The following is a 22,146-nucleotide window of genomic DNA, read 5'->3' as shown; positions in this document are numbered from 1 at the left end:
CACTCCTGTGCACTACATATATAATATCTGGTTAATAGTGGCCCTTTTCCAAGAGACAGGTGCTGACAAACTGCATATATATACTTACTGCTGAGCAACAGTCAGTCACCGTATACAAGCGCACCTACTATATAGCATAGGTTGACCTGATAAAAGGGCTAATGAATGTTGGTGTAAGAAAGGTAAAGATATAAGTAGGTGTATATTGTGCAGATAAAATACAATGACAGGACACAGTTATTGAGTATAAAAATATTTTATCATTACCAAAATATTTCATTTTCAATGACTTCACATTGCTTAGCCAAAACAATCTTATCTGAAAACTTACAGATGTTCTTGTTCAATTTCCATGGTTTCCCCAGTGCAGTATTTATATAATAATGGTGATCTTAAGTACCATTTACAGTATGTGCATATGTGTAACCCTCATTTAGAGTTAAGGAGAGGCTACTGATTTCACATTTCAACATGTATGTGATATCTGCTTTATATGAAGTTGTAATTTAACATGGTCCATGTGATGGCAAATCATTAAAATCGGGTTTGTTAAATATTAATTTCAAAATGTTGTTGAGATGGCACATTTTGTACCTGCTTAGTTTCAGTCTTTAATGTTGTAATTTCGAATATTGATTGCTTTACCAGCAGGCCTGGCCTTTTTACCATGTTCAGATGTAGTTCTGGCTTGTTTCTTTCTTTCCTGGATCGCTGCTTTCAGGCCCTGAACCCTAACTGGTAATCCGGGACGTGGCGTGTTTCTGTGCTCTTCGGCTCTGGCTGAAACGGGAACAGTATCTGTAAGTTATTCAGAGGAAGCCCACACAAGGCATCATGACATAAGGTCACAAAAAATGTTGTGCTGCTGTGTAGCTCTGCATATAAAGTTATCATACTGAATATGAGCTGCATTTTAGGACTCCATATGCTATACAATGTGTTTGTCTTTTGAAATATGATCTTGGTGTTGAAAACAGGTTCAGAAGGGTACTGAGAACTGTGAAGTCAATAGGATTCAGGATGTTTTGACTGTTTATTGTCTTACAATTTCTAGCCCAATATAGTGTAAGAAATTATAGACTGCCTCTCAGCAGATTCCACCCCGAACTGCTTAGGATAAGCTTGTTCCCCAAAAAGGCAGAATTATCAAAGGGACAATTGATCTGGGTCTCAGCAATGTGTGTATAATACCACCTAAAGTGACATTCACACAGTTATAGCATGGGAGTGGCAGTGGGACATCAAGAACCATCCCTGAACAAAGGGCTACGTGACCATAATTAGTATTCAGAAAGACATCTGTCTCGATAATCCCATCACCTCACCATTTGGGGTCACACCTGTAACAACATCCTTACTGTGAGAACAGAAAGTGATCACATCAAATGCTATCCTTAATTTACATTTAGAATGAAACTTTATTTACACTCAAACCAGGTTTTCTGTATGTGAACAGTATAAAATGTGTGTGTTGATATCATTCGGGGTTCACTTTGACTCCAACAACCCCGAAGTGCTTCATGTACTTTGTCACTGCCAGGCTGTAATAAAGTTATTCTTCTTTGAGATCTTCGACATACTCTTCATTTTTCCTTACATTAACCAGTTTCAGTGTTTAAAGTCTTCTACGTGCCATACATTTTCTTCCATGATATGTCGTCCTCAGTCTATTTAAGAGCACTAATCACTGCCATTTTCCTGACAACAGTCAGCACACCTGCCTCCACACTACCCAGTTCAGTGCTAAGCCAGTATAAAGCCTCTGATCACGCTGTACAGTCGTGTAACTGATAATGACTGTGTTGTAATACAGGGCATTAAGATTACACTCAGTAGGTAACAAATAAATAATAAAGATATGCAAAACTTCATGGTCTTAAGTTGCATATATCTCTCCTGGAGGAAAGTCAATTTTTATAATTCATGCTAATTCATAGAATGGCATGATGTGATGAAAAAGGTGCACTCTGGCCTGTTGAGTGCAATGCCACAGATTGGGCAAGCTCTGTCAATTGTCCTTGAGGTTTGGGGCAGTATGATTTTTTGTTCCACAGAAATACTGGACATTTGCCTAGATACACTGAATGATGCAAATTTGTTCTTGTCTTTGTTCATTGTGAGAAATTTATAGACCAAATTACCTAATGCTTTTGACCAATTCTGTCTGTGATCAATGGTCTGATCATTTTAGTCCCATACAGACAGACCCTTATGGTTTTGCAGGCAGATGCTGCAGATTCTTGCACTTGTTTTTTTGAATGCTGCTACTTGCTATATTTACTTATCTAGCACATCTATCCCTATTAAAAACGTCCTGAATCAAGAAATCAGAAAAACGTGTTCTCTCCGGCTGATTAAATGTGTTATAATAATGATGGCTACATTTATAAAGCCACTGATACTCACATGTCAGAATATCATTGAACTTTTTCTAGAAATTATGTATGATATGATCAGGGATATGAACTTAATGTTCACTATAAGGTCAAAAGTTTGTGGACACCATACCATCACACCCATATGTAGACCTTCCATAAACTATTGCCACAAAGTTGGAAGCACATAACTGTATAGGATGTCATTGTAAGCTGTACAATTTTCCTTCACTGGAACTAAGAGCCCCAAACCTGTTCCAGCATGACAATGCCCCTGTGCACAAAGCAAAGTCCAGGAAGACATAGTTTTCTAACGCTGGAGTGGAAGAACTCGAGTGGCCTGAACAGAGCCCTGACTTCATCCCCACTGAACACCTTTAGGTTGAACTGCAATGCTGACTGCGCTGAATGAGCAAATCCCCACAGCCATGTTCCAAATATAGTGGAAAGCCTTCCCAGAAAAGTGTTAATATAACAGCAAAGGGGGACTAAATCTGGAATGGGATGTTCAAAAAGCACATATGGGTGTGACTGCTGAGGTGTCCACAAACCTTTGGCCATATATTGTATAAAAGGTCAGTCTGGATTTCATTACCTTCAAAGATAAGTCATACTGACTTACAGTCCCCTTCGAAACTATTGGAATGGCAAGGCTAATTATTTTGATTTTGCTATACACTTAAGGCATTTGGGTTTGAGATCAAAAGATGAATATGAAACGATAGATCAGAATTTCAGCATTAGTTTCCTTAGAACTTAGACTTCGAAAATAGCACCTTTTGTTTGAACTCACCCATTTTTCAAGTATTCAAAAATATTACTAAATATTAGGTGTGCCCTGTTAAATTGATTGGTTAAACAATTAAAATCTCTGAATATCTACTCTTGGTTTGAGCCCTGGGTTTTGCATGTGAAAAATGAATTTGTTGTTAAAAAAACGATAAACCAACATGAGGACCAGAGAGATGCCTATGAGGAAAAAAGCAAGCAATTTTGAAGCTGAGAAAAGGAAGATAGATCAGATTTTCAATATAGCCAATACAATAATTTGGAATGTCCTGAAAAAGAAAGAAACCACTGTTGTACTAACAACCAGATATCACACAGGTCGGCCAAGGAAAACAACAGCAGTCGATGAAAGAAATGTTGTGAGCGCTGTAAAGAAAAAAACAAAAAAACAACAGCCAGTGACATCACCAACAACCTCCACAGGGCAGAGGTGAAGGTATCAGAATGCACCGTCCAGAGAAGACATTGAGAGTAGAAATATAGAGGTCATACCACAAGATGCAAACCACTCATCGGCAGTAAGAATCAAAATGCCAGATTGGAATTTGCAAAGAAATACAGAGATGAGCCACAAAAGTTCTGGAACCAAGATTAACCTCTACCAAAGTGAGGGAACTGCCAAAGTGTAGGAAAAGAAAGCATCTGCCCATGATCCAAAACACATGACCTCATCAGTCAAGCATGGTAGAGGTAGTGTCATGGGCTGGGCTTGCATGGCTGCTTCTGGAATGGGTTTACTAATCTTTATTGATGATGTAACTCATGATGGTAGCAGCAAAATTAATTCGGAAGTCTACAGATACATTCTGTCTGAATTTACAGAGAAATGCAAAAACAAAAGAACTGGCCTTGCCATTCCAATACTTTCGGAGGGGGCTGTATATGGCTACTGGCAGGGTTAGTACAGAAATTCACCTTGGTCCTCACTGTTACTAGGAGTGAGCATTGTGGGACTCAAGCCATGCTCCAGCATCTTCCACACATCCTGCAGAGACTCATCAGTACCCACGGAGGACAGCAGGGTTTGAGGAGAGTTGGCCTGATGAACTGGGCCCTTGGACTGAGAATGAACAGGGGGAGTGTTCTCTTTACTGAATCCATGCTAGAAGAGAGAAAAGAGAAAATATGTTTAGCCAGTAAAGGCCTCATGTGAAAAGCATCAGCTTTGTAAGGCCATTTATGATGGTGAAAATAAGCATCTTTAGTTACCTGGACTCTAACTCTTGTTGGCAGGTCCCATGGGTTGGTGTCACTGGCACCACTCCCAGACAGGGGACGAATTGTAACGGGATTTTTCTTACTCTGATCTCTCTGAGCATACTGCAGTTCCTGGATGGAGGGAAACTAAATTATAACCAATAGTGTATTTACTGGATTGCATTAGATTGAAATTTTTGCAATAATACATCTGATAAAAGAGTTCAATCACCTCTTTTCTGGCACTCTCTAGTGGCCTCACTGATAACAGCATTGCATAAGAAATATGACTAAATCAGTCATGTTGTATGGAAATATGCAATGTATGTGCACAGTAAGCTTAGTAAGCACGTATAATGTTTTTTGAACTAAAGTTTATACAGCTAAGCTTTTGTGTCCTGCTGTCTAGTGCACCTGATTGGTAAGCTTGTACTGAAGTTGTTCCAGGGCAGATAAACGACCATGTGGCTGGGCATCAGATTCATCTTTAGAGGTTTCTTTCTCACAAAGGCTAGGTTTGGACCTTGTTTCAGAATGCTGCAAATCTGACAGAAAAAAAAAAATCAATAACTATTAACATACTAGGTCACAGTCTTATTTTATTTATTGAATACACAGTAGCTGAAACATTATTGAATTGATTATTGGTGTAACACTAGTTTAAACTGCATGTAATTAATGTAATATGATATTAAGATGTGGGGTAGTATTATAGAGATATGCATTTATTTTGTTAACTTGTGTTATGTTAACAGAGAGTATGGGGATTATTGTGAGACATTAAGTCAAGTCAAGTCAAGCTAAGCGGGCAGGTTTTTATTGCCATTCTTCTATATAGCTTGTATACATTGGAAGGAAATGTCATTTCTCCAGGACCATGGTGCAACACAGAACAGTATGCAAGACAACATAAAGTACAATACACAAAAGTGTAAGACGAGTGCAGGACAATAAATACACATAACAGAACAAAATAAAGACGACCTGGCTGAATGTCATAATTACTGAATATAATGGATCATTTCTTTAGAAAATATTTAGATTTTGAGTATTTAGATGACTTACAATATAATACCTGTTACATATAATTAGAAACTTCGTGTGGTTCAAACAAAACTCACCATCCAACCCTGACTCTATCAGCTGAGCCCTGAGTCTGTTGCCCATCTCAATGAGCTGCTGTTTGTCCTGGCTGAGGCGAGATATCAAACGAGCTGCCTGCTTAAGTTTGGTTTGGAGCTGACGGGGACTGCCAAGATCGTGTCCTCTGCCGGTACCCTGTAACAGCAGCTGCTGTCTCAGGCTGAGATTCTCCTCCTGAAGCTGCTTCACCATCTCGCTCTAGAAAAGGAATAAGTGAGATTAAAACATGCACCACAGGCATAACAATGCTTATCATAAAGTTGCATGAAAATGACAAATGACAATTAATTCAGTGTTGTTGTTTTTTGTTATATTCTCCAAAGAAAAGAAATGTTTTTACCTGTGTAAGTATGATGGGCTCTCTCCTGCTTGCAATGTCCAGTTTCAGTGCAGACACCTGCACAAAGGCACTACATTTAAATCATTTCTCCCATCAATATTTGTAAGGATTCTGAGCTTCTATTAAAAATATGTTAACATGCACACTTCTGGACATCATGCCCACCTGGTTGCCCAGGGCAACTGTCTGCAGATTATGAAGAATGCTGCCTTTTTGGTACTCTTCTGCCTCTCTTTTCACCTCCTCTAGCTGCATCTCTGCAGCAGTCAACCTCTGCTTCAAGCTTGCCTCTTCAGCTGCTGCTCCTCTTTTTTGATTTGCCAGTTCTAATCGTAGTGCTTCGTTCTCCATTTGTCTTGATTGACACTAGAAGACGACAGAACACAGACATGACTATACAAAATATTGGTCATTCCACTCAATAAAGGCCTGGTCATTTAGAATAAATTAGACAACTTACAATCTATTAATGTGGTTGGTAGCAGTTGGAAAGGGACCCAGTTCAAACAGAGTGAAAATTATAGCCTGGTTTTATTACCTGCTGTGTGAGTTGAGTCACAATTGATTCCAAGTGGGCCAGCCTCACTTCCTGTTTCTTCAAAGCAGCAGCGCTGGCTACTTTTTCAGCTCGCAGTCCACCTGCCCCCACATAAAATAAATAAATAAACAGCTTAGAACAGCATGTTTATGCCAAAACAGTTCTGCTCAGCATTGTTCTCAAATGATTTCATGAGTTGTTGTTTTTTTTAAACTTTATATTTACAGAACTAGTCATAGTCTTTGAAATAAATACAAATTCAGTTAACGGACAATAATGAATGAATGAACTAGTCAAATTCACCTATAGTTTCATTAAGGGATCTGATGTGGTTTTGAAGGTAGGCATTATCAGGGGAAACAGGAAGCACACTTGTAGAAGTGGGAATGCGATTGGTTGTCTTAGACGCTTCTTCTAATTGATCTTCAAGACGTCTACATTTAGCCTTCAGGTTTTTTAGTTCCTCTTCTAGTGCCTGGTTGTATTCTGTAATTCCTGTCATAACAAATGAACAGTTTCAAATAACAGAATGAGGCTAATGACTATAAAGAATACACAACTCGCACAACAACCTCTAAATCAGTGGTTGTCGATTCTTGGTCTAGGAAACACATGCTCTCATATTGTTTTTGCTCTGTTCTAACTCACTTTAAAAAGTCTATTTATATGCTAATTTAGTTAAGTGTGATGAGACCTTGACACTGCAAGCCAACTGTCAGTTACTACTAATTACTAATTCCTATTTGACTGATTAAGCATGACAAAATGGCATTAAATACCTGTAAGAGAAAGAATTATTTGATTGGCTGTTCAGCATACCAAATCATTGCTCGAGAAGAGAAATAGATGTGGGCAAAACAAGCATCTCATTTCCAACTGCTGTTCATCCGCGCTTTATATCTCATAAGCTTCTAATCTGCTGTGGTCAGTTATATTTTTGCAACAAAATGACTAAGCAGACAATGAAAATGGTACCTAGAAGCTAGACTACCGCACTAAATATAAATGACTACGTTTACATAGACAGCAATAATCTTATTAATTACCTTATTCTGAATAAGATAATATTGTGATTAAGGTGTTTACATGAGTCGCTTTTAGAATATTCCTTTTATGTTTTACATGTTATAGAACATAGATCGATTAACGTCACACGTCATTACGTGCGCCACGTAATCTGACGTTCCCGCCAGAATTTCATGTATTAACATAGAGTTCTTGTTCCTTATGGTACCGTATACAGTTTTGGGTGTTTTTATTTTACGAAAGCTTCAAGTGCAGTTAATTATTTGTCATGCTATACGTGCAAATAGATGACTGCTTGAAGCTGTGGGCTGCGTCCCAAACCGGGTACGTACCTACTATATAGTAGCCGAAAAACACATGTATCTCGCCTACCATATACATGTATTCCGCCTACTATATAGCAGGTAAGTACGTGGCTTCAGACGCAGCCGTGCTCTCTTGTTTGCCGTCAGACAGTTGAGCGCTGCCGTGTGTGTACGTGTCCTGTAGCAAAACGCGGTGAAAACTCCCACACGACGTTAATAGTGTGATTAAGGTGTTTACATGTCTGTGATGCACATTGATAACAGGAGTTCAAGGAGTACTCCATATGTCTTGATTCGATTAGTGTTTACTTCAAGTATGACTTTAATCGGATTAAGGTAATAAAAAAAATTGCTGTTTACATGGTAGTTTCTTAATCAGAGTATTGTCTTAATCGGGTTAATACTGGATTATTGTTGTCCATGTAAACATACTGACTATTACAATAGTTACTACATTGGTTGACATTCTTTGACATAGGCCTGTTGCGTCACAGACCTTTGAACAATGTAATCACAAAAATGTGCAAAGCATGGAGTCTTTTAAGATGCACTGCCATAAATGACAGTGCTATAATTAGTACCTGCAGTGGAGGAGGGTATAGGGTCACTGTGCTGAGTTGTCATTGGATTCTGAGGTAGGGCTACTTCTGTGCTGAGAGTCTCCATTTGTCTCCTCATCTCAGTTACCACCTCCCGCAGGCTGCTGTTCTGCTGCTGGAGCCGCCGGATCTCCTCTGAAGGAAAACTGCTGCTTTCCACTCCAATTACCTAAGGGGAAAAAGAAACATCACAGACTATTCAACAGAGTAGCAAAACAGAGTGGATTTTGCAGGTAATGTCCCCAAACAGTGCTGCTAGTGCAAATAGATCAAAAAAATTCTATTTTGATTACCACAGCCAGTAACAGCTAGAAGCTGACCATAACTTAAAGGCCCCATATCCTTCATTGTTTACTTAATCCTTTTCCCTCAAATCCATAATAAATTTTTACATTTAGTTAGTTAGTTACATTTATATTGTGCTTTTCTAGACACTCAAAGCGCTTTACAAAGTATTGGGGTAGCGGTCCTCATCAACCACCACCAATGTGTAGCATCCACCTGGATGATGCGACGGCAGCCATAGTGCGCTAGAACGCCCACCACACACCAGCTATTAGTGGAGAGGAGAGAGTGATGTAGCCAATTCAGGGATGGGGATCATTAGGGGTCATGATAGAGAAGGGCCAATGGGGGAATTTCACCAGGACATCAGGAAATAACCCTACTCTTCTACTATAAGTGTTCTAGGATTTTTAATGACCACAGAGAGTCAGGACCTATTTAACATCTCAATCGAAAGACGGCACTGTTTTTACAGTATAGTATCCCAGTCACAATACTGAGGCATTAGGCCCCACACAGACCGCAGGGTGAGCACCCCCTGCTGGCCCCACTAATACCACTTCCAGCAGCAACCTTGGTTTTCCCCAGGAAAACTGGTCTCCCATCCAGGTACTGGCCAGGCTCAACCCTGCTCAGCTTCAGAAGCTAACTAGCTATGTTCATACCAAATAATCATAAGTCAGAAAAAAAAAAACTTCAGGCACTCCTTTTGAATGTTTAGGTCCTTTGGAAGTTTTTATATAGAGACATGTTTGTTACCTGACAGTCAAGAACAGCACAATGTCTTCCTATCTTTTATTGTAATAAGTGCTAGAGACAGAATAGGTGGGGTTAACTGGCTATAATGTGAATGGGTAAGGCTAATATGCTGTAAAGAGAATGGGTGGGGCTGACCTGCTTGTTGTTCTGAGCTTGAAAAAATATTGCTCTTATGGACTGGGGCATAAGTGATACATTTGTAAACTTTAAGAATGTTTACAACCTATATTAATCTCCTTTATTATAATAAACCAATTACAATAAAGGTTTCCATGATAGGGGCCTCAATGAGTGGCAAGGATAGTGACACTAAGCCTAGTAGAAGAAGGCTGTGTGTCAGCTGAGATATATAATTCAGCTGCTCTACAGATAACTGCACATGCTGCAGAGGAAATACATACACTCACCCTCCAAGAATGGGAACTTTCATGCAATGCAAAAAACATATAATGATGGTTAAAAGAAGTTACGACTAACACTGGCAGAAAGTTTGATAAAAAGAAACTGATGCTATTAAATGATAAGCTTATAAGCAACAAAGTGAGTAAAGCAAAACTTTCTGTAGACAAAATATTAACCGTACACATCCAACTGACATGTAAAAACCCTAATGATGCTAAGTGCTTAGCTGCCACTAGATGGAGACACCTAAATCTCTTTAGGATCGTCCTACTTGTACAGATGCATCTAAAAAAAAAAATTAATATGGTGGATATTTTTCTTTTTTTCATAATTTAATTCAAAGGTGGAACGCTCATATATTTCATTTAGATTCATTACACATAAAGTGAAATATTTCAAGCCTTTTTTTTTTTTGCTTTAATCTTGATTATGGCTTACAGCTCATGGAAATGAGATACCGGAAAAATCCAGTATCTCAAAAATATTAGAATAAAAAATTTATAATACAGCAATGTCGACCTGAGAAGAGCTCTAATCAGCTAATTTATTTCATTTGGAAATCAAGGTCCCAGAGTCTGGAGGAAGAGTGGAGAGGCACAGAATCCAAGTTGCTTGAAGTCCAGTGTGAAGTTTCCTCAGACAGTGATGATTTGGGGTAATGATTTGTCATTTGCTGGTGTTGGTCCACTGTGTTTTCTTAAGTCGACAATCAATGCAGCATCTACCAGGAGATTTTAGAGCACTTCATGCTTTCATCTGCTGACAAGCTTTACTAAGATGTCGATTTCCTTTTCCAGTAGGACTTGGCACCTGCCCACAGTGCCAAAACTACTAGTAACTGGTTTTCTGACCATGGTATTACTGTGCTTGATTGGCCAGCCAACTCGCCTGACCTGAACCCCATAAAGAATCTGAGAGACACCAGACCCAACAATACAGACGAGCTTCCATAACACCTCAGCAGTGCCACAGGCTGATTGCCTCCATGCCACGCCACATTGATACAGTAATTCGTGCAAAAGGATTAAAGCCCCGACAAGATATTGAGTGCATAAATTATCGTACTTTTCAGAAGGTCAACATTTCTGTATTATAAATTCTTTATTCTAATATTTTGAGATACTGGATTTTTGATTTCCATGAGCTGTAAGCCATAATCATCAAGATTAAAACAAAAAAGGCTTTAAATATTTCACTTTATGTGTAATGAACCTAGAATATATGAAAGTTCCACTTTTTGAATTAAATTGCAGAAAAAAAGAACTTTTCCACGATATTAAAATGCACCTGTATACTTTTTCAGCCTTACATTTGAATACTCTCGTGACCAATGACATTTTCAGCCCTTTTCTATTCAGTATCATTCTGTTGGCAGTAATTATTTTTAACCATGGTATGTATATAAATAATAATCTTAAGAGCAAACTTTCATGCAATCAGGAAGTATCCCTAATGAATGCTCATAATTATGGAATTAAAAAAAAGATGTCCACACATTAAGACAGCATTCACCTTTGGTTACCTCAAGATACTTCTATGACTTTTTCATGGTCTGTTGGCTGGCAGGGAACTGTGTAAAGTTATACGCAATACAAAAGTGCACCACAGTACACCAAGATCCCATTCGGGTCACGGTTGGGTCATCTGTGCAGTTGGATAATATATGTGACAAATATATTTGAGTCTCAGGTGAATGTTGTCAGATTCAGCTGTTCAGAATGAATGGATACATGTAGCCTTTCCTAAAATACTCCCACAAGAGGCACCTTGAACTTTGAGTGAAGCATTCTGATACTGTCACAGCATCCTATGCTGACATGCTACTTAAAGGCCTTTAAATGTTACATGATAAAATGACCTACAAAGCAAATCAGAGAGAAGATAACTCAGGGATCTCAATGCCTCTGCTGAATGTGCTGGCATCACCATGATTAGTTGTGATCTCACCCCGTCCTGTGGCCAGGGTTATGTATTCTAGTGATGAAAGATCTACTACTCTGAGTGTGAAGTGAGGTTTTATTGAATGAATGGAAATCAAACACTTGTAGTACTTTATAGAAAAAAATAATAATAACAATTATAATAATAATAATTTTATATTATATATATATATATATATATATATATATATATATATATATATATATATATATATATTTATCACTCAATTTGTGTCATTTTTGCGGTCTAACCTGAGAAGCTGTGTTTGAGGTAAGTCCACGCAGAGCCTGGTCTCTCTCTATGGTCACGCTCCTTAGCAAAGCCACTGTTTCCTGCAGCTCTTGCTCCTTCTCCATCAATTCAGCATTTACCTGAGGACATATAGTTCAAATCATTAATACTATCATAAAATCAGTCACAGATTACTTTTTTTCAGATTTTTTATTTACATGATCCTTTTCATGTTTGTGGAGCCCTCTGCTGAAATGTGACATGTAATTATCTTTGTATGTACTTGGTCAAGCTCACTGACTACCTCTAATGCCTCTCATGACTTGGTTGATTTCTGGAGTGATATTTTAGCTTGTCTGTATTTAAGTGTAAGTAACGCACCTTTTCTCTGGACTGGGTCAGCCCGTGGATAAGCTCCTCACTCCTGAGGTAGTGTTCAGCACGTACATCCTCACAGCGCCGCTCCCAGTCCAGCTCCAACTGCACACGCTTCTGCTCCAGAGCCTGTTCCCTCTGAGCAGCATTGGCCAACTGCTGCTTATACCTGAGTCCAACACACGTTATCTATATTAAAGCTCTAAAGGGGCAGTTGTAGCTCAGTGGTTAAGACGGTGGACTTCTGACTGGAAGGTTGTGAGTTCAAATCCCAGCACCCCCAAGCTGCCACTGCTGGGCCCTTAAGCAAGGCCCTTAACCCTCAACTGCTCATGTGTATAAGTGAGATGAATGCAAGTGGCTCTGGATAAGGGTGTCTGCCAAATGCTATAAACGTATTAAGTTACACATAGTACAGCTTTCCACTGTTTTTAGAAAAGCATTTTCCAGGACTATTTCAAGACATTTTCCCATTAGCTGCAAACATACTGTACATGACATCTGTTGCTCTTGGATGGTCATCTTTTAATGACTTAATCTGACCTTATCAACCTAGCAGCATCATCAACCTACACATTCACAAAAAAATTCTGCAATATGAACATTTATTTATTTATTATTATTTGTTGCTCACACTCTAATGTCAACTGTGCAATAATCCATTTATCCACTTATTTATATAAACAAGGTGTTACTCATCTGTATATATTCATATATGTATTCATCTGTACATACATTAAGATGTTCATAGTGTATATATTACCATTATTATTATTTTTTACTACTTTTATTCTTATTTTTCTATTCCTATTGTATATATCTTCTTAGACATTTTTTTTCAATTCTATTCCTATTTATTGTGTATTCTTTCCTATCTGTTTTTTGTGTAATTGAGCTGCTGTAACAAGGGAATTTCCTCAGTGTGGGAGCAATAAAGTTTATCTTATCTTATCTTATTAAAGTCAACTCTTTACAACCCCTTACTGACTGACACTCACAAAAAAAACATTCCAAAAGTAATTATTATTACTTCATCACAAGTTTCACTGAAATATTAGACGTTTAAAGGACTGTTACATTTCAATTAGTTTAAATCTTGCATTTACAACAGAAACAACATACTAAGGAAACTGAACAAAGTTCAGATATCGAGGAAGTTTTTATACTTAAGTCCAAAATAATCTGGAAAGAACTACAGCTGTGTCGGTCTTGTGTTCAAGTCTCATTTACATCAGAGCATTAATCGGTAAAATAAAGGTTAAATAAATAAATTTAGATAGAAATATGAGCAAAGAAGGCTGTGGAAAACTGTCCTTACTGTTTAACCTTTTGATCTTTTGTTCAAAGAATTCACAAAAATACTCTGCTCTCAGGGATATTAAACAACACAACACACAAAAAAAATCCAAAAAAATATATGTTTGTTAAAAATAGGTGTGCCACAATTATTGGCACCATTTTAGTCAATACTTTGTGCTACCTCCCTTTGCCAAGATAACAGCTCTGAGTCTTCTCCTATAATGCCCGATGAGGTTGGAGAATACATGGCAAGGGATCTGAGATCATTCCTCCATACAGAATCTCTCCAGATCCTTCACATTTTGAGGTCCACGCTGGTGGACTCTCCTCTTCAGTTCACCCCACAGGTTTTCTATGGGTTTCATGTCAGGGGACTGGGATGGCCATGGTAGGACCTTGATTTTGTGGTCAGTAAACCATTTTTGTGCTGATTTTGATGCATGTTTTGGATCATTGTCCTGCTGGAAGATCCAACAACCATGGCCCATTTTGGGCTTTCTGGCAGAGGCAGTCAGGTTTTCATTTAATATCTGTGTCCATGATGCCATGTATCCTAACAAAATGTCCAGGTCCTCTGGCAGAAAAACAGCCCCAAAACAAGAGCCACCACCATATTTAACCATAGGCATGGGGTACTTTTCCCATATGGCTACCTCTCTGTGCGCCAAAACCACCTCTGGTGTTTATTGCCAAAAAGCTCTATTTTGGTTTCATCTGACCATAAAACCCGATCCCATTTGAAGTTCCAGTAGTGTCTGGCAAACTGAAGACACTGGAGTTTGTTTTGGATGAGCGTAGAGGCTTTTTTCATGAAACCCTTCGAATCAACTTGTGGTGATGTAGGTGACATCGGATTGTAGTTTTGGAGACTTTCTGACCCCAAGATGCAACTAACTTCTGCAATTCTCCAGCTGTGATCCTTGGAGATTTTTTGGCCACTTGAACCATCCTCTTCACAGTGCATTGAGACAATATAGACACGCGCCCTCTTCCAGGTTGATTCATAACATTTCCAATTGACTGGACCTTCTTAATTATTGTCCTGATGGTGGAAATGGGCATTTTCAATGCTTGTGCTATTTTCTTATAGCCACTTCCGATTTTGTGAAGCTCAACAACCTTTTGCTGCAAATCACAGCTATATTCCTTGGTCTAACCCACTGTTATGAATGACTAAGGGAATTTTGCCTATGTGTGACCTCATATTTATACCCCTGTGAAACAGGAAGTCATGGCTGAACAATTTCCTGTTCCTATTCACCCAGGTGTACTATTTTTTTTTTTTTTTAAATCAATGGGAATATACTTCAAATATATTTTTCTCATATGAATTCATATGGGTGCAACATGCAGTAACTTAGCAACAGGTTTAAAGTAAATATAAACTCTTATCACTGATCACTGTGATTACTGGTAAGCACCTACCTCTCTGAATCCTCTTTACATTTCTCCAGCTCTGCTCTGATTTTGGCCTGTCTGTCCAACGCAGACAGCAGCTCCGTGTCCTTGGCAACTGTTTCTTTAGAGACCTGTGTGATGTAAGCATCCCAGCTGGCCTGTGTTTTCTCTAGCTGCGCAAAGAGCCTTTAGGTCAACAAGAGATCTATTATTATGATAATGTGACAGATTAATATTCCCTCTCATGTTACTGCTGCAAGTAGAACTCCCATAGGTTAAATTAAAATGATGGTCTATATTTATGGTCCATAATTAAATTATGGTCTGAATTAAAGAAAATAATAATGGACAGAGTTAATTATTAATAGTGACTGAGCAATAACTGTATCTAAATAAATCATTATACACCTAACCAAATAACAGTTTTGTTACAAGTTTAATTAAACAAGTCATGTTTGAGGAGCCAATATCAGAGATACAGAAAGGCTTTCTATGCTCACAGAAAAGAGCATGTGACTTTCCCTGAGAGAACAAAAAAACAACTTATTAGTCCTAAATATATCTTGTTACAGTGGATATATGATCTGTGTGTGTTTTGTATCACTTCTGGGCCAGTTCATGTTTTGTGTTCTTACATTAGCAGAAGTAATCAACATGCACGCATGTGTGTATGTGTGTGTGTGTGTGTGTGTGTGTGTGTGTGTGTTTTACTCCTGGATCTGCTGCTCTCTGTGCGACATCTCATCTGCATGTTTTTTATCTCTCCTCTCCTGCTCCAGGATCAGGCTGTCCAGCTGCATCTGGACATGTGTGGCTTTCTTTTTCTCCTCCTGCAGGTCAGAGACGTGAGCCTCCTTCATGGCCTCCAGAGCCATTTCTCTCTCTCGGACCCTGCGCTCCAACTCTGCATGCCTGGAATGAGCAGCCACACAACATAGCACTAGTCACTTCACAGCAGCCAAATAACCCTAGCCTGAAGTGCACCAGTTATTTATAGTCCATATATCACAGTAAAGTTCACAACCTATGTATATGTGCTGATTAAATTGGGAGGTTGTGTAAGGTAAATCCTGTATATTCCATGCATTTTTTTTTACATTTATTGTTAATATCTTTTTTATGTATTTAATTATAAATCCATTAACAAGTTATTCAGCACTAAATTGTTACTTCCTGTTGCTGACTTCTTCTTCTTTTTTATGTTTAGCCTTCATTTGGGTCATTTTTTCCTCAAGCTCTTGTATCCTAAAAAAAAAAAAAAGACACGTAATGTCAGTGAGTGAAAACTTAGTTAAATGAGAAATAAGACAGATATGCTGTATGGAATAAGCACTTTGAGTCTTTGACTGCAGATGTGTTCCTGAGATCCCAGTCTCTTTGAAGGATCTCTTTCTGTGCTTGTTGACAGAGGTGCTCAGACAGCTGCAGTGCCTCGACAGCCTCGTTACGGCCTTTGGCATGAACATCCAACTCTTTATTCAGAAGCTGCACCTGTTAAATAAGCAATCCACTTACAGTCATCTAAACACAATAAACTTACAGAAAACACAGCTTTAGACTGTTTTTGGCTTGTGATTCATGTTTCATTAGATTTCACCTTGAGCTCATGAGACAGCACAACGTTACGCATCTCATCCAGTCTCAGGGTGAACTCGTGTTCCCGTTTTCGCATCTCGCTGTCGAAGTCTGCTAACATTTCCTGTCATTAAGTACAAAAGGACACGAGCTGTCATGCACTTGCACAACTTACTATAACGTCACTCAGGGCTGTACACTTGCAGCACATCTGTTTCGAACAAACAGGAAAAAGCTGCTCACTCACACATATGTCAGAGGCAGTTACAAAAGATCTTATATAATGTATGTGGAATTCATTTAGATCTGGTATATTAGATTTCCCTCTTTTAAATTGTCTAAGATAGTCAACTGACGTGTGTAGAAGCTTATATAAAGAAGGTTTCGAAATTATTTATAAGTAAATAAAAATACTCAAGACTATGTTGAGTGCTATGCATGATACACTACAAAAAATAATCAGGTGCCCAAGCAGACACATCCAATTGCAAACTTCATCAAGGACCGGTTTATTATTTTAGTGTTAGTATGCCATTCTGTTCATTAGCCACTCAGTATCTAAATGAACTACTGTGGCAACAGACACTACTGACATGTTAAAAACGCAGCTGGTGAGTACAACTCAGCTGATCCCAGCTCAACAAGCAAATGTCAAAGGCGACTGCATTGAAATGAATAACACAACACCTATTCTCGGTATGAATAACACAGGGTATGGCCTTTTACTCAACAAAACCATCTAATGTTTAGTCCCTCATCAGCTTCTCATGTTACGTTGCAACGTGAGAATCCTCTGGGGATAAAACCCACTGAGACCCAGAAATAGGGTCAGACGAGGTACCTCCAGGTCAAAAATGTTAGTTTAAATACCACACAATGGCAAGCAGATTTATGGGAGGGGGCTAAATGTAGACTAAATAATACAGCTACAGACTTTATTATTGTTTCTCTTAAATCAAATCAATAGCTTTGTTGACGTGTTGACAAGTGAATAAGCCTACAAAAACATCACCATCTAGGCTAAATGCTGTAAGAAATTACAGACTGCCTCTAAACAGCTTCCACTCCAAGGTAGTTGTTGGAAGAAGCTCATCCCTGAAAAAGGCTGACTTATCAATTTACCTCAGTCTCAGCAATATGTGTATAATACCACCTAAAGTGACATTCACTCAGTTATAGCATGGGAGCGGCAGTGGGACATCAAGAACCATCCCTGAACAAAGGGTTACGTGACCGTAATTATCATTCAGAAAGACAGTCTCAATAATCCTATCACCTCACCATTTGGGAGTCACACCTGTAACGACATCAGTACTGTGAGAACGGAAAGTGATCACATTGAACGCTATCCTTAATTTACATTTAGAGTGAAAGTTCATTTACATTACGTACAGAAAACCTGGTTTGAAATACGGTATAAAATGTCTGTGCTGATATTGTTCGGGGTTCACTTTGACCCCGAGGAACCTGAAGTGCTTCGTGTACTGTGTCACTGCCATGCTGCAATAATTATTCTTCATTGAGATCTTTGACAACCTCATAATTTTTTCTTACAATACTTTGCCAATTCAAATGCACCACAGTAAGACACTTTGTATACTGTGCTTCTTTGTAACAGACAGGATTTCTGACAGATTGGACAGGGTACCTGTTTTTGTAGTGCCAACTCCCCATCTGATGCCTGGATTCGCAGTTGGAGATCACGTCTCAGTGTCTCGTTCTCTTCTCTGAGTGTCTGAATCTCACCCTCCTTCAGACTGCAAAACAAAATTGTTATTGAAGCGGGGATTCTCGATGTAATATCCCTGATTCAGACGTAGACTATCTAGCACTTTGGATAACTAGGAATGCTTATCATTTCCACAGTGACATTTCAATTACTATAAATGTATTAGTGTAATAGCACTCCTTAGCTGTTTGCAAAATTCAGTGGTATTGAACTGCAGCCCTTTATCAAAATTTAAATCATGATGGTTCCTGATAAAACACTCTTTAACCTGTACACTCTCTCCATCTGTATCCGGTGCTCTACTCCCCTCTTCTGATACTGAGCCTGCAAATCTTCGTATTGCTTTTTTCCTTCTCCCAGGGCATCCTGCAGTTTGGCTAGCTGGATCCTCAGCTCACTGAGCTCTGTCTGCCGGGCACTGTCTTCAGTCTGGACACGGACAGCCATCGCATCGTAGCGCTCCAGCTCTCGGTCCCGCTCCTCCAGCACACGCAGATTGTACTGGAAATCATCCCGCAAACGCAGGAAGTGCTCTCCCTGGGTGGAAAGCTCACTGGTGGCCTCAGACAGTGCAGTCTCCAGCTGCTGAATACGCAAGGCCTGAAGCTCTTTCCATTCCCTCTCCTTAGAAGCTAACTGGGCCTCAAGATCCTCACTGTCCTGCATGGCTTTTAAAGGCTGAACATCAGGACGTGGTTCAAACTGCCCTCAATGTGTAAACCTGAAATCTGTAAATATATGAGCATTGTGAAGTAATGACGCAATCGACAAAGCATTAAAGGAACAAATAATTCATATACCATGGGTTTAAAAGCACTGAATAATTCAAAAGCAATCACTTTAATGGTATCATATCTGTGATTTTTGTAACAATGGCATATCCACAGACAATTTCTTGTATCATACAGCTTCTAGTAGCCATGTTTTCCCTCATGAGGACAGCAACGTGCCAATAATTCATTACTTTGCTTAAGTGCTTTTACATTGAAGGCAAAGCAAATCTGATTAGGTTTTTAAATCATGCAACAGCAGATGAACAGATTTAAAAAAAACAAAAAAAACAAATATGTCTAATTAGAATTCTAAATTGTGAATTTTGATAAATTGGTTACATGTAACCAAAAAAGAAAACAACCACTCACACACAAATGATCATGAAATGACATTTATAGGCTTTTAGAGTACTTCGGTCTCTCTGTTGATGTACTGAACATCCAACGGCATTCTGTGCACTAGGAAAGAAGCACATTTCTATTAGATTTCCTACTTGAAACTGACTGTGTTGTTGAAAAGCTTAAAGGGCTTTAAAGCATTAAAATGCACAGTCATGTTTAAAAAGTGTAAATTATATATATATATACACACTTTTATCAAAAGTAGAGACAATATATATCCAGTGGTTGTCTGAGTTGCTGAATGGGGTTCATAGAAGTAATTGTACACAATGAAATACAGTTTTAAAGTGCTTCAACGTTTATTTCCATACCTTTGAGCCTTTAGCACTTTCTTTCTGGGTGAACTCAAACTGTGTGTTTATTTTCCACAAGTCATCTACAAGAGAAAGCAGTTGTCTTAAGCAAACCATAAGAGACATACTATTCTTGCTCCAACTTTAACAAGGACCTAGTATTTTGGTTCATTTTTAACAGGAACCTATGTTCCTGTTCAAACCTATGTACCAGGAACCTATATACCATGATATTGTACTGATATTGGCATTAGTTAGCTAAGTGTATGTGGTTGGAGTTAGCTAACCTGCTTGAACCAGGACACCTGATAGCAACTACATTTCATACGACTCTAATTCATAGTTAACGCTAGCAGCCGCATTATTGCTAAACATTGAGGTATTTATAAGAGTTACTCGTAAACATTACTGAGTGAACAATATTTAAATTATTTACATTTAATATTAACACATGTTGATTTTCGCTACGGACTATTTGCCATCCTTCTAGCCGAGCTCATGATACACAACACCGCGTGAGCCAGATAAACCGAGACATTCCTGTATTGTATATTGTGCACAAAAATGGGAAATTTACCACAAACCACAAAGGCTGCCGAAGGTAGCTGGGGAAAGAAAAAGACACAATTACCATTTATTCTACAACAGCTTTGTGTGCACTCCGTCAGTTTCGTTCCTATAGGAACAGCAGACCTAGAGGTTCGCCGGAAGGAAATTCCGTGTGAAACTTCTAGTCGAGATGAGGAGTTCCGCGTTTGTACAACCGGGATTGTGTCTTGTTTGTTTTTCTGTGAACCGACATATTAACGTGCGCCTATGGATGGTACTACTTACAATTGTATGAATAATTGTACAACCTTCAAGAACAGAAGGATTAGAAACCACGACCTGTGTACCAGGTCTCTAATAAGATGTCCAATAGTTATTGAAATGGAAATAGCCATATCATAATGAGTCGGATTTTAGTCAGGGATGCAAATTAGTGCATTATCACATTGCAGGTTTATCCTCAGCTGACCCAGCATGACTCAAACATTCCTGGTCCTGTGTTCACAGTGACGTTCCCTGGCAGGCTGTAGCACAGTGACGCCTATTTCCCGAGCAAAACAAAAGGCACGTGACGAAATAGAAACCTGAAAACCAGCGGTCGTTGTTCCGACTCTTTCCAGTGAGTCAGTTCATTTGGTTCACAAATAAGAGTTGACTCTCTGTGCTCTCAAACAGCTCATTGCCACTTTCTATACATTTTCTTTTCTCATTCTCGGCCCAACTATGGCTATTTCATGAAAACGTATTCTTGTAGTTAACATTACTTCGAATTGCATTAAAAAGATGTATATAAATATATTTTTCTGCCTGATTAAAAAAAAAAAATTAACTTAATTATTTTGCATATAGATGCCTGCAGATGACTACATCAGGGAGCTATTATCTGGAAAACACAATGGGACCACAACATGAACCCTTACCTAGTCCAAATTCAAATTTGATAACAATACCACAGAAAAGTAATATTTTACACATGTTTTCTAAGGATATGTCCAGATATTTTCCAAAATCACCTTTTGGAGACTCCAAAGGATCCTTGGTAACCATGGACACATACCTAGGATGTGGAAAAGGCTACTACTCTTGAATGCTTTAACATACAGTCATAATTTTAGGCACTAATGAAAGGTGACACTTAGAGCTATCATATACCATATTCACATTTACTATTAGTATTGCTGACAGAATAACTGAAGCATAAACACATTAGAGTAGCTTTTCCCTTCTTGAAACTAAACTTAGTGCATATAAAAGAGTCAAAACAAGTGCTATGGTGGAAAGCTAGACAAAACTTTTCTGTCTTTTCTGTATTCTACATTTTTACAGCTCACCACCACATCTCAGCAGTTCACACAATGAAACACAGAGGAACACACAAACCTCCCCCAGAGGCCAGCAGTAACACCTCAACACAAACACACAAACACACAAAAACACACACACACACACACACACACACACACACACAACATTATATGCTTATATATAGTTTTTCTTTTTTTGTGTGTGTAAATCCATCCATCCATTTTCTATACCGCTTATCCTACTGGGTCGTGGGGAACCTGGAGCTTATCCCAAGGAGCATGGGGTGCCAATCCATCGCAGGGCACAATCACATACACATTCACACACCCATTTATACACTATGGGCACTTTGGACATGCCAATCAGCCTACCACGCTTGTCTTTGGACTGGGGGAGGAAACCAGAGTACCTGGAGGAAACCCGAGCTGCACAGGGCGAACATGCAAACTCCACACACACGCACAGGGCAGCGGCGGGAATCGAACCCCCAATCCTGGAGGTGTGAGGCGAACCACTAA

General features: G+C 38.9%; 1 protein-coding gene across 5 annotated transcripts; it reads right to left on the bottom strand.

Annotated features, from left to right (window-relative positions):
* Window positions 1-212: 212 nt before the first annotated feature.
* ccdc57 (coiled-coil domain containing 57) lies at window positions 213-20,971 on the bottom strand. 5 transcript variants are annotated; one of them, XM_053639262.1, is made up of 22 exons: window positions 20,352-20,969; window positions 19,793-19,857; window positions 19,449-19,538; window positions 18,575-19,034; window positions 18,226-18,334; window positions 16,600-16,701; window positions 16,336-16,493; window positions 16,173-16,247; window positions 15,714-15,914; window positions 15,030-15,188; window positions 12,312-12,474; window positions 11,951-12,070; window positions 8,295-8,481; window positions 6,686-6,877; window positions 6,383-6,483; window positions 6,010-6,210; window positions 5,845-5,901; window positions 5,483-5,702; window positions 4,776-4,906; window positions 4,374-4,493; window positions 4,080-4,266; window positions 214-780 (listed from the first exon to the last, which is right to left on the bottom strand). In XM_053639262.1, the coding sequence occupies exons 4-22, from the start codon at window positions 18,970-18,972 to the stop codon at window positions 605-607; spliced, it is 3,057 nt and encodes a 1,018-aa protein (XP_053495237.1). In that variant the 5' UTR covers window positions 18,973-19,034; window positions 19,449-19,538; window positions 19,793-19,857; window positions 20,352-20,969; the 3' UTR covers window positions 214-604. The 5 variants fall into 5 exon arrangements, with proteins under 5 accessions (XP_053495239.1, XP_053495237.1, XP_053495236.1 ...); XM_053639261.1 differs by having other exon boundaries at window positions 20,406-20,969; XM_053639264.1 differs by lacking the exon at window positions 6,686-6,877 and having other exon boundaries at window positions 213-780; window positions 20,406-20,970.
* Between the last annotated feature and the right edge of the window lie 1,175 nt (window positions 20,972-22,146).

Source organism: Ictalurus furcatus, chromosome 13, assembly GCF_023375685.1.
Source record: "Ictalurus furcatus strain D&B chromosome 13, Billie_1.0, whole genome shotgun sequence".
NCBI lineage: Eukaryota > Metazoa > Chordata > Actinopteri > Siluriformes > Ictaluridae > Ictalurus > Ictalurus furcatus.
This window is presented reverse-complemented; position numbering and strand designations above follow the sequence as displayed.

Bases quoted from the DNA above. Each gene is read 5' to 3' on its own strand.
- ccdc57 (XM_053639262.1), bottom strand. From the start codon at position 18,972: ATGCAGGACAGTGAGGATCTTGAGGCCCAGTTAGCTTCTAAGGAGAGG. The intron at 16,248-16,335 runs GTGCTTATTCCA...TTTTTTTTTTAG, and splicing joins TCTGCAGTCAAAGACTCAAA to GATACAAGAGCTTGAGGAAA. The intron at 12,071-12,311 runs GTGCGTTACTTA...ATATGTCCTCAG, and splicing joins TGACCCAGTCCAGAGAAAAG to GTAAATGCTGAATTGATGGA.